The sequence below is a fragment of the Trachurus trachurus genome (genome assembly GCF_905171665.1).
Source record: "Trachurus trachurus genome assembly, chromosome: 7".
Classification (NCBI taxonomy): domain Eukaryota; kingdom Metazoa; phylum Chordata; class Actinopteri; order Carangiformes; family Carangidae; genus Trachurus; species Trachurus trachurus.
This window is the reverse complement of record NC_139901.1, coordinates 3862750-3876015: the sequence shown is the minus strand read 5'-3', so window position 1 is coordinate 3876015 and position 13266 is coordinate 3862750. Positions and strand designations below refer to the sequence as shown.

At 44.2% G+C, this 13266-nt stretch overlaps 1 protein-coding gene across 1 annotated transcript in view; it reads left to right on the top strand.

The window, feature by feature from the left end:
• Positions 1–12447: 12447 nt before the first annotated feature.
• LOC310989217 (IQ motif and SEC7 domain-containing protein 2-like) overlaps positions 12448–13266 on the top strand; it is a gene marked incomplete at both ends in the record, with an annotated part of 205427 nt that continues 204608 nt past the window's right edge. Inside the window, one exon of the mRNA XM_083976204.1 lies at positions 12448–13247. Coding sequence (XP_083832330.1) covers positions 12448–13247 — 800 coding nt within the window. The remainder of the gene's footprint in view (positions 13248–13266) is intronic.

Below are 13266 nucleotides of genomic sequence, written 5' to 3'. Positions count from 1 at the left end.
GACTATAGGGATTATGGCAATGGGCCAATTTGCCAAAATGTTGAACCATCCCTTGAAAAATAAAGATGTATCAATGTCCAGTCTGTTTTTGTTGAGGGTTTTCAGGAGAGTTGTGAAGAATAAGTCCACAAAACATTTACTGGGTCAGTAGAATAATGATATTTGTTCACAACGACACAGCAGGTGCCAGCTGACAGCTTCACCTGGTTGTCATGTTGCACTGAACCTGGAGTTTGTGTACAGTTAGTTCAACATCCTGCTGTATTCTTACGATCCATGTGTCGGCTGCCTGCTCCTCCTCTTTCTGTAGCAGTTATATTAACCCGCTCTGTCTTTTTAACATTCCATCTAATCTGAGCTCTGCAAGAATCCATTGCTTCAGCATTGCAGGTCCTTACGTGTTTGAGACGTGTGAAGCGATGTGCACACACACACACAGCCTCACGACTTGTGGCACTTCCAGATGGATGGATGTGGTGTGATATTGTGAAAGCGGTCAGGAAGCGAACAGCCGCTCTAACAGCCTCTGTCAGATGCTGCTGGTCTGTGCGGTAAACCGGCGCGATGTGATTTCTGCGCTCGTGGCCGCGTGACACTGCGCGTTTTTCCCCCCTTTCTCTGCTGCCGACACACACACTTTTCCTCCCTCCTTCCTTCCTTCCTTCCTCTGTTCCCACCTCCTCTATCCATCCATCCATCCATCCATCCATGCATCCATCCATCCAGGCAGCCTGTGTGGACTCGACACCTCTTCCCTCCTCCGCCTCCTCTCTCTACGGCAAATAGCGGAGAAGGAGAAGAAGAAGGAGAAGAAGAAAAAGAAGAAGGGAAAAAACCCCCCTCATATTTCACCAGTGATAATAACCAGAGTAGCGTCCGCTCTCACGCTCATGCGGACAGAGAGGGGGGGATCAGCGGCGCTGCAGCAGCGGATCGCTCGGCTGTCAGACACAGAGGAATGATAATTAGAAAGAGATTGACTCGGCAACAAGAAGAAAAAGAGGAGGAAGGAGGAGGAGGAGGAGAGAGGAGCCGGGCCTGCAGCAGTGAGGCGAGCAGAGGAATACACGAAGAAAAGGGGGAGAGAGAAGGAGGAGGAGGAGGAGGGGGAGGACTGAAGTGATCAGAATCTGATCAACAGAAAGAGGAAGAGGAGGAAAATCAACGCAGCAGCCGTTGTGTTTTTTTTTCCGGAGGGAGATGATGGTGACAGCAAGAGCGGAGGAGGAGAGAGAGGAGTGAGTGGGGATCAATAATCCTCCCTCCACCTCTTCCTCCTCCACCACCTTCATCCCTCCATCACCTCTGCAGGAGCAGCTGAAACCTGTGAGCCTCTGCCGCCTGCTTCTTATTCCTCCTTTTTCCCCCTCTGGACGCTGCATTGTGTCTGTGCGTGCGTGTGTGTGTGACTGTGGGTGTGCGTGTCATGTATGTATGTGGAACCGTCGGCTATATAGGCCATAAGGATTATGACGCGGCGAGTATGTGTGCATGCGTTTGTGCGTGCATGCTCATATGTATGTGCATGTGCAGTCGGTGGTAACTGTTTAATGTGTGATGAATGCATCTATATGATTCATGTGTGTGTGTGTGTGTGTGTGTGTGTGTGTGTGTGTGTGTGTGTGGGGGTTGTATGAACTACTCCACGCATGTGTCTTTGTAGCAGATGATATGTAAAATCGGCCAATTAAAACACTCTTGTCTCTGTTGCATTAGACCCAAATGATATCAGAGATCATAAGACAAAACAAGTGTAGAGTCACACACCGTGTGATTTCACTGTGTGATCATGAAGAAGCTGCTGTGCAAAGAGTGGAGATTTATTTTTAGGGCCCAGAAATTGTTCTAGAGTAAATGACTGCTCTCCATCAAGGTCCATATTACAGGAAGAACATCCTTTATGTCAGTTTCTGTTTTTAAAAGTTCAACATTTATGAAGCCAGTAGCTCACACAAGTGATAAAGTAGGCTAACGTTCAACATCTGATTGGTTCGGCCGCCTGGCTGGTGGTGAGCATCGTCTTTGAAAATCGTTGTGTTGAACTTGCTAGCAAACAGTTTATTAGAGCAACACAGTCGTTCACATGGGGTTGGCTGGGACTGGGCAACTTTTATTTTTCATTCCAATTTAGGCTTTCAGCAATTATGAGAATAAGATATTCAAGATCATACAATTATCATGCTGCATTCTGATTTGCTACAAATGTCATTCACCCATTTGCTTCCAGGTTGCGCTTCAGCAATTGTATTAAGATAAAAAAATTTATGAAATCTAAAAAATGTGTTTGCTCTTCGGTTGACGTGTGGCACGTGGAGGAGGTGAGACTTTTGTCTGTTTGTTGTAGGTTCATGCTCCACCTGCAGTTCTGCAGAACTTAAAGTCCTACTGCCGAAGTGTTTGTTGTGAACTCTCAGGGCTCCCCTGCAGTTGTGCGGTGTAATCCCCCTTTACAGCACTGTCGTAAACACTAGTTGCAAATTGAGCCCCACTCATGAACAGCAGCAAACAAGCAATTTTCTACAAGTCAGCAGTGTAAAATTCAAAGATGTGGGACACTGAATCAACCCTGGATGCTGAGGGACAGTCTAACAACCAATCATTTAAAGGGATAATAGCATCTTTTAAAAGTGGGGTTGTATGATCTACAAATAGCCTCTAAGTACCTTAATTGCAATAGAAGACTCTCTGCACTCCTCCCGTTAGCAACGCCAGCCCATAACCCTGCCCAGAGATTTACAACATACAGTGTTGTAAACAGACCCAAAGAAACGGCCTAAAAGAGGTTTTACCTGAAAAAAAATACACAATTCCATTGTTCGCTATAATATAATTTTTTCCAGCCCCTCAAAAAACACAGTTTTTATTTGGACCTAACCAACTGCTGATCGGCGGGCGCTAACCCTGGGCGGAGGGATATGTGAGTTGATTAGCTCCAATAAAAACTGCATTTTTCCTGCACTTTGAAGGGCTGGAAAAAATTATATTATAGCGAAGAATTGAACTGTGTATTTTTTCCAGGTAAAACCTCTTTTAGGCCGTGAAAATAGGCCGTTTCTTTGGGTCTGTTCACAACACTGTATGTTGTAAATCTCTGGGCAGGGCTATGGGCTGGCGTTGCTAACGGGAGGAGTGCAGAGAGTCTTCTACTGCAATTAAGGTACTTAGAGGCTATTTGTAGATCATACAACCCCACTTTAAAAAAATGCTACTATCCCTTTAACAGCTGTGTAGTTTGGTTACAGCATCATCTCCATGCGTGTTTATTGACAACAGAACAGCTGTGAAAACGTGATGCAGAAGGAGCGGAGATGATAAACTAAAGGACACGTTAGCTTGTCGGTACGGTGACGGTAACAGGTGACTGTTACTGTGCGGTGGTATGAACTTCATACGCCCCGGTGAGCTAGCAGTTTCATATCGCTAGGCAGAGATGTTGATTTTGCTGTGTGACATACACTGGGTACGGAAAGTATTCAGACCCATTCCGATTTTTCACTCTTTATTTCATTGCAGCCATTTGCTAAAATCAAAAAAGTTCTTTTTTTTTCTCATTAATGCACACTCAGCACCCCATCTTGACAGAAAAAAACAGAAATGTAGAAATTTTTGCAAATTTATTAAAAAAGAAAAACTGAAATATCACATGGTCATAAGTATTCAGACCCCTTTAAATTTTTCACTTTGCAGCCATTTGCTAAAATCAAAAAAGTTCATTTTATTTCTCATTAATGTACACTCAGCACCCCAGCTTGACAGAAAAAAACAGAAATGTAGAAATTTTTGCAAATTTATTAAAAAAGAAAAACTGAAATATCACATGGTCATAAGTAACCCTTTGCTGTGATACTCATATTTAACTTGCATGCTGTCCATTTCTTCTGATCCTCCTTGAGATGGTTCTACTCCTTCATTGGAGGTTACAAAAGAATTTCTGCAGCACTCAAGGTTCCTAAGAGCACAGTGGCCTCCATAATCCTTAAATGGAAGAAGTTTGGGACGACCAGAACTCTTCCTAGACCTGGCCGTCCAGCCAAACTGAGCAATCGTGGGAGAAGAGCCTTGGTGAGAGAGGTAAAGAAGAACCCAAAGATCATTGTGGCTGCGCTCCAGAGATGCAGTGGGGAGATGGGAGAAAGTTCCACAAAGTCAACTATCACTGCAGCCCTTTGTATTGGGCAGGTGATGAGCAGTGCCTGGTTTTCTCCACACATACCGCTTAGAATTAATTGCAAAAAGTTCAATCTTCGTCTCATCAGACCAGAGAATCCTATTTCTCATAGTCTGGGAGTCCTTCATGTGTTTTTTGGCAAACTCTATGCGGGCTTTCATATGTCTTGCACTGAGGAGAGGCTTCCGTCGGGCCACTCTGCCATAAAGCCCCGACTGGTGGAGGGCTGCAGTGATAGTTGACCATCTGGAACTTTCTCCCATCTCCCCACTGCATCTCTGGAGCTCAGCCACAGTGATCTTTGGGTTCTTCTTTACCTCTCTCACCAAGGCTCTTCTCCCACGATTGCTCCGTTTGGCTGGACGGCCAGGTCTAGGAAGAGTTCTGGTCGCCCCAAACTTCTTCCATTTAAGGATTATGGAGGCCACTGTGCTCTTAGGAACCTTGAGTGCTGCAGAAATTCTTTTGTAACCTCCAATGAAGGAGTAGAACCATCTCAAGGAGGATCAGAAGAAATGGACAGCATGCAAGTTAAATATGAGTGTCACAGCAAAGGGTTACTTATGACCATGTGATATTTCAGTTTTTCTTTTTTAATAAATTTGCAAAAATTTCTACATTTCTGTTTTTTTCTGTCAAGCTGGGGTGCTGAGTGTACATTAATGAGAAATAAAATGAACTTTTTTGATTTTAGCAAATGGCTGCAAAGTGAAAAATTTAAAGGGGTCTGAATACTTATGACCATGTGATATTTCAGTTTTTCTTTTTTAATAAATTTGCAAACATTTCTACATTTCTGTTTTTTTCAGTCAAGATGGGGTGCTGAGTGTACATTAATGAGAAATAAAATGAACTTTTTTGATTTTAACAAATGGCTGCAATGGAACAAAGAGTGAAACATTTAAAGGGGTCTGAATACTTTCCGTACCCACTGTATATGGATATATTTTTCTTTGTCATTCAAATGTTGTGATATTTATAATTAGCTGTGGTTGGTGGCTTCACGCAAGCGCTTTGAGTTTTTTTTTTTTTGCCTCTTCCTGCACTGTATGGTATCTATCTTTGTGATTCATGCATACCTTGCTATAAAGTGATACATGTTCTCGCAAAAGTGAGCCAGGCAGTGAACCAAAGTAACAGGCCAGCAGGGGGCACTGTATCAATGGCAGGGGTGTCTTTCTCACTGTTACAAGCCAATGGAACATTTGAAACTTTCATTTCACGGTAGAATAGTTACATAGTTACTCTTTATTTAGTAGTTTATTAAAGCAGAAGTAAGCAGAATGTTTGTGTTAATATAAGTCTTAAATAGTTATATCTTCCGACAGCAATCACTTATATAGAGTGTTTGGACCGAAACACGGGTATGTCAGTCACTCTGCTCTGCGCCGAGGAGAAAACATTTATCGTATCCTACAGTTTTTATCCAATGAGGAGAGAGAACGGCATGCAGGGCTGTGTGTGCAGCCAAGGGACGCCGTGAATGTGGTGACGTAGGGACGAGGACTGTTATGGTGCGTTCAAGGCAACTCGTATTTTTCCGACCTGTGAAGTTGTACCAGTTCGATCTGGTACATAGACTGTAAAAAAAGACGTACTGGTACGAGTTCACGGGTCGGAAGTTACGAGTGGCCGTTATAGTGACTTTCACAAGTAAAACAGGTCGGAAAAACACGAGTGGGTTGCCTGGAACGCTACAAAGTCGTAAGTTGTGACTTGAAGCTGTAATTTATGGTTTCAAAAGCCTGCCTGGAACGCAGCATTAGCCAAAACGACCGGATCGCTTACTTCTGCTTTAAGTACTGGCTTCTTTTTTCTCTGTGTTTGGTATTTTTCTACCCAGATAGTACTTTACCACTTGTCCATGAGTAAAATAACTCACCAGACAGACCTGCAGACTGTTGCTGTTAGACGATAGACGAGATAGATGCCTCTTAGAGGAGAACATTTTATTGATGACAGTGAAATATAGTTCCAGTGATATAAAAACCTATACGGCCTATGGCCATGCTTGTAGTTTTACTTTCTTTCTTTTTTTAATGTGACCTTTAGTAGTTTCTTTTCTTTTTTACTTTTAAACCATTAAAGGGACAGTATGGGACTTTATTGGCTTTTTATTGACAAAAATCAAATATCGCTTTCATAAATACGTATTTCACTGAAGTGGAATCGCGCCCGCATACAAACGAGCGCTTTCTCGTACCTTAGAATGAGATGTTACAAGTCGTTACAAACATACAGGGGGGGGTTCACCGAACCTTCTCTGCCATGTTGAATCGCCATGTTTTACGTTCAGTGTCACCGTGGCTGTAAGTAACCTCAAACTCGGGCCGCCGGAGCTTCTCGGCTCGGGGAGAAAGTTTTCCAGACAGCGCCTGTTAAAACTGTCACCACCGTGTAGCTAGTGTGAGGAAGGACGGAGGCACTGGTGTTGCCTTCAGGTGCAGTCAGACACCTGAATGACGCCGTGAGTGACGCCGTCGGCAAACCAACTGGATGTTATTTTACTCGACGAGAGAAAGCCGGTAAAACGTGGGTCAGGTAAACAATACGACATCACCATGACAACATATTGTCACGCCTGTATTGTTTTGCCTCGTGCTGGCGGACCGTTTGTTTACATAGAGGCTTGTTTATCCTGATACATGCAGCGTGTGTTGTTTTTCTGACTTCTGCCCGAGTTTACGTAAACGCAACAGCAAGAATACGTGCCGACATGCAACCGCACCGCTAGATGGGGGTAAATCTCACATACTGTCCCTTTAAAGGGACAACGAGGAGTTTCTATTTGGTTATAAAAAAGTCTCACGTTAATGTGGATGAATCTACGCTACCCACACTTGTTAATAGGTCCATTTTCAATAAATATATCGTTTTGTCTCTATCGTTATTTTGTTATTTTAATTAATGGTGGAAATGCTGGTCGAGCCGACCAGCGTTTCCTTACTCTCGGTTTCGCAGATGCTCATGAGAATAACGACTACGACGGTAACTGAACCTCTTTGAACCTCTGACTTTAATTCTTGATGAATGAAAACATGAGTCCGTCTTGCGCCGGTCGAAGAATTCTACGGTGCGCGCGGAGGCTCATAAATGTAGTGTGAAAACGCTTCGCTTTTCCAAAACTCCTCGTTGTCCCTTTAAGAATTCCACTTGGCTCCATTATTATGAGTGACACCTGTCACACCTTCCACAGTCACATTGGTATTATAACAACACTGATCACTTTTCACTTTACACTCACTTTAATTTCAGGGCCTCTCATTAGACTCTTCTGTGCTTTCATAGACGGCTCACATTTTTCATTAGGTGTAGTTCTGTCGTGGAGTTTGCTCAGTTGTCATGGTGATGGCTCACTTTTTCAACTCTATTCTCTTCACTCCTGCTTGAAGGCCCAGAAAAATATCCTAGTGTCTGATGATTTATCTAATGTCTCTGGTTTGTGGACTGGTGGCCAGACAACATCAGGATATTTCTGACATTTTACTGATCAAACAATGATTAGTGTTTTGTCTTTGAGTGGTATGCAATCCATATGTTCTTCGTATCCTACGTTTTGTTTTTTTTGCAGAAGGCCACATACGCATTTTGTATACCAATTCCAAGATAGATGTAGGCTAAACATGGACGAACGGGTTTGGAAAAAATGTTTTATATGGAAGGAAAAGAAATTGAACATGTGTGGTACACAAGGATAGACAAGATGTGCTGATTGTAAATGTGTGTTGGTGTATGAAATGTAATAGTTTAATCAATAATGAAAACACGAATCTGTTGCGCTGCTACTATAGCAGTTTGAAAACTCACCATCTCTCATCTACACCTGCCGTGGCGTGTTGAGCAACCGTCAAACAAACAAAGAGCAGATGCACAAAGTTTGAGGCTCGCTGCTGGAGAAAGTTGAACATCTAACTAAAGAACAACTAGTTGTCATCAAGAACTTTCCAAAAGCAACCTCTGCTTTTAATTTCTATGCTATTTTGTTTTTGACATAATCTTACATTAGAGACTAGTAGCCTACTGTAAAGGAAGCTGAAATGGTAGAGTTATCATCCCTCTGTTTTCTGTCTGTGTTGCCCTCTTTTGGTTTATTCATGATGGACACTTGAGTCATGGGATTAATGATGTCCTTAGGAAATGAATCCAAAAATACATTTTGCAAATTTTGGGGCAAATATCTGCTCACAACACACCAGATTTTTATGTTAAAGAAGTATGTGAATTCAAATAATTTGACCAACCGTCTAAACCACTAAAAAAGTGTATTCAGAGTTTGTGCAGTATTTTGGAAAATAGAATTAGTTTCAAGAAAAATGTAAAACTGAAATAGTTTCATTATACCACAGTTTTTTTGTTGTTGTTGTGTTTTTTTGCTTGTGTCTTCACCATCTTTTCTTTATTTGTTGATCTATAATGATTATTAATGCTAAAAAAAGAAGAAGCTGATGCCAATGAGGTGTACGGTAGGCTACATGCACAGAAAAAGTGTGATCAGATGCTTTCTGCCAGGCTTCAGATACAGTGTGTTTGAAACAGAGAAATCAGAGAGAGAGAGGGGGGGGGGGGGGGGGAGTCCCCCTGACAGAGACAAAGGAGGGGGGTCAGTTAGTGAGTCATGAATAATTGAATGTGCCTAATGAAGAGATATAAAAGCAGAAACTGTTTGGCCACTTTGCAATCAAGACCAAAGGGCTAACCATTTCCTTTGTGTGTGTGTGTGTGTGTTAGGTGCAGTCTGCAGTGCAAAGTTTATTGATAGTACAAGTAGATAATAATGTGAATACATATAAATTAAAGACTGAGGTTACACTAATAACAACATAGTTAACTAACACCCGCGGATAACAGAAACATTATAAACTGTGACTTTAAAGGACAATTCCAGGCGAATTCAACTCGGGGCTGTATTTTCCTATCATTTTAGGTCTAAAAGAAGGAATCTGAAGATTTTCAGTTTAATTGCTCCTGTTTTGCGGTAGTTGTGTCTGTCCCCGCATCGCCACGGCAGCAATGAATGGGAGTGGATGTAAGTTCCGCTGTTTAGGCTGTTCACATCCCTCAAAGCCGCGATTTTTTTCCACAGACAGCGTCAGATGGCTCCTCAAACATGCACCGAGAAGTTTATTTACTTCAAGCAAGCCGACATGTTTGTAAAACTAGATCTAATTCAAAGTCTCCCGGAGTCTCGCGCGAGCACAAAGTTGCAGTGCTCGGTGTGTTCAGGTGCAGTGGGAGCTACCGTTTGTGTCATAAACACAGGAATATCAACTCTTGACTTGCTTCAAGTGTACATTTTTTTCCACAGACAGCGTCAGGTGGCTACTCACACATGCACCGATAAGTTTTTTTTTACTTGAAGCAAGTCAAGAGTTGATATTCCTGTGTTTATGTCACAAACGGTAGCTTTCCAACTGCACCTGAACACACCCCGCACGGCAACTGGGTGGAGCGCGAGACTTTGAATTAGATCTAGTTTTACAAACATGTCGGCTTGCTTGAAGTAAATAAACTTCTCGGGTCATGTTTGAGTAGCCATCTGACGCTGTCTGTGGAAAAAAATAGCGGCTTTGAGGGATGTAAACAGCCTAAACAGCGGAACCACTCCCATTCATTGCTGCCGTGGCGATGCGGGGACAGATGCAACTACCGCAAAACAGGAGCGATTAAACTGAAAATCTTCAGATTCCTTCTTTTAGATCTAAAATGATAGGAAAATACAGCCCCGAGTTGAATTCGCCTGGAATTGTCCTTTAACATGGGAATTGAACAACATTCCCCTGGTCATCCTCCTCTCTTGTCACCACTCTGTTTACTGTGTCTCTGCCATATTCACTACGACCACTAGATGTCGTCCAGGAGCAAAACATAACTATGGGCCATAACAATTTACTGCACCAGTAACATATGGGTTTGTGAACTTTCCACCATCCACTTGTCGCCACATCCACTCACTGCCAGTGATAAATCTGTCACTGCAATGTGAATAAACATTGATTCTGGACATAATCTAGCCTTAGATTAGACTTCCAATCAAATGTATTTGCCGTTGCATATTGGATCTATAGAAATGTCAGAGAATGGACTCAAAACAACATGTACAACTGAGTGAATCTCATCCACACTTTTGATTTTTAGTTGCTATTTTTCATGAATTTACGTAGGAAGATAATGTCCACATTTGTAATTCCACCTCCTAAGCTCTGATCGGTCTCCAGCTAGCTGACAGGGAGAACAAGACCTATTAGAATTTCCAAAAAAATGTGGGATTTGAGCTGTGATTCAGACCCTGGCTTCAGTATCACATGAGACTGTCCATTAAAAAACTGGATCAACATGAGGCATGTTTTCTTCTTTTTTCCCCTTCTTTTAAGTGTATTGTCTTTAGAAATCACATTGAAATAGTAGTGCACATACAGTAACTGCAGGTTTGAACAGGTAAACACTGACTGGAAGAAAAGAAAGCAAGACAGATAAAAAAAAAGAGGTGGACAGAGACATACGAGGGCAGTGATGGAGTGTAGGAGGAGAGGCCGATAATGCGTGATGATTTTTCTTGTTTCTGATGGCTGAGACGGAGCATGTCATTGGTATTTATGGGCTGAGAGACCTCACACTCCCGCCAACCACAAAGAGGCATGAAAGGGATGGAGGTGAGAAAGTAACAGCAACATGAAAGGAGAGAAGGTACACGGAAGAGAGTTGGCAACACGTGGAAATAGAGCAGGTGAGAAAAGTAAGATCAGGAAAGGCAGCAGAGAGGATGATGGAGAGGCAAGGGGCGGAAGAAAAAAAAGATGCAGGAAGTAATGAAAGTTGAAAAAACGGGATGGTGAAAGAAAGAAAGAAAGAAAGAAAGAAAAGCAGCATTGTGAATGTATTATTTGATATTTCCTGCCATGCCTACTGTCTTCTCATCTACTCTTTTTTCTCTCTTCTTTTTCATGTAACGTATTGACGATATGAAGGATCGGGAAGTACTGTCCATGATGGCTGTGATCACCATGACGAGGAAGCCCGAACGCCTCATGGTATTTAGGGAGAAGACAAACGTCTGACATGAGATTTAACCTCTGCTCATCACCGTTTCCCTGGATAGGCCGACTGCAGGAAGACTGTGTGAGTCCTGCAGGTGAACCCATGGACCAGGAAGAGGTCAACCTCTCGTCTTCCATGTTTGTCAGAAGATGATCTTTGACCAACGTTTCGTTTTCAGTTTGCGGAGCTTTGTGTTGTGTTGATATCGCGACGTTTGCTTCCTGACTTTCCAGTGTGGTGGAGACTGTCTGAACTACGCTAACTTCCCTTCTTTTCCCTGCTCAGAAAACTTTCCAGACTGTTTAATTAAGAAAATGACTACAGGGGCTCTGACCCCGGGATCTTAAATGAGGCACAACAGGGACGAAAGGTGATCAGTCAACTTGTTTGGGAGTTTGTGCATGGTGGTGCAGACTGAATTTCTGCTGCAGCACTTGCAAAACCACTTGCACTTGGATGCTGGCAGAGAAAAACCGCTTGTGGAGGACGATCTGCAGCCAAACCAACAAAGATAATGTGTTGTATCTTTGAGCAAGAGGGACATAGGAGGTCTCTGTCAGCTGTGGTCTGCTCACCTGCTTCTTGGAAACCCATGTTCTGATCTTCTACATGGAGCGCAAGGACTGGATACAACTGACTCACTGACAAACACACAAACAAAACAGACTGCTCTGACTGTGGGGGGGAGAAGAAGACCATCTATCTCCAGGAAATTTAGTTCTGTTTTTATAACCGTCATGGGTCTGAACGACCTAAACACCTGACTGGACCAGGGAATGATCGATGACCTGATAGACCTTTCTGATTGGAGCCCACCGGGACGAGGCCCATCTTGATCTTCAAATCAGTGCTCGAAGAAGAGGAAGTCCTCTCCCCCCCACTTACCTCTGGTGGGGGGGAGGGTGAAGGGTAGTGTAGTTTTTAGGGTGTAGGGCTTAGGGCCATAGGGTGTTGTTTTGTAGGTATTTAGGCATTAGGCTTTAAGTCGTAGTTTTAGATCATAGTAATTAGTTGTCCTCTGTTGTGTAGCCTTTGTCTCTGCACCAGCTGTAGCTGTGACTCAGGCAGCATCTCATCTAGTGCAGACGTTTAGCATTTAGCATTCTTGCTAGCTGCAGCTAACCAACTGTAACATCGACAGCATTTCAAATCTAGAATTAGTTAGAAGTGCCATTTCCCCCCCAGGACTTATTTATACCCAAGATTCAAATTAGCCTGTGTGCTAGCTTTTGGACCAGCTAGCCATGGATGCTAATCAAGGTCCAGGCCAGGGCAGCCCAGAAAGCCCCAACCGGGCCGTGGAATACCTTCTGGAACTCAACAACATCATCGAGAGCCAGCAGAAGCTTCTGGAAACCCAGCGGCGCCGGATCGAGGAGCTGGAGGTCCAGCTGGACCGCCTCAGCCAGGAGAACAAGGACCTGCGTTTGGACCGGCAACCCGTCGCTCCGCCTCCGCCCGCTCCTCCCGAGCCTCCCGCCCCTCCCCCTCCGCCGCCGCCTCCGCCCACCCAGACCACATCGGTGCACATTTCTAGCAAGAATCACCACCAACACCACCACCACAACAGCCAACACCAACCTCCTCCCCAGCCTCCCACCTCCATCTCCCTCCACCACAGCCACCACCAACCTCCTCCCCAGCCTCCCACCTCCATCTCCCTCCACCACAGCCACCACCACCACCAGCACCATCAGCAGCACCACCACCACCACTCCTCCGCCCACCACCACTCCTACAACAGCACCAACAGCACCAGTGCCACCGCTATTCCGATTCCCGCTCCGGCTTTGGCCCCAACCTCCATCTTGATCCCGACTCAAATCCCGGCTCCGATATCTTCCCCGTCCCCGGCTCCACCTCCCCCGCCTCCGATCCCACCCAGGGACCAACCGCGCGCCCACAGCCGGCTGACTCGAGTGCCCTCCACCAGCACCGGCACCAACACCAACTTTGTGGAGAAAGAGAAGGAGAGACTGGAGCGCCTCCACAGAGCCAACGCCGCCAACAACCACCACGCCCACACCCTCCACCATCACAAATCGTAAGTTACAGTTTAAGAT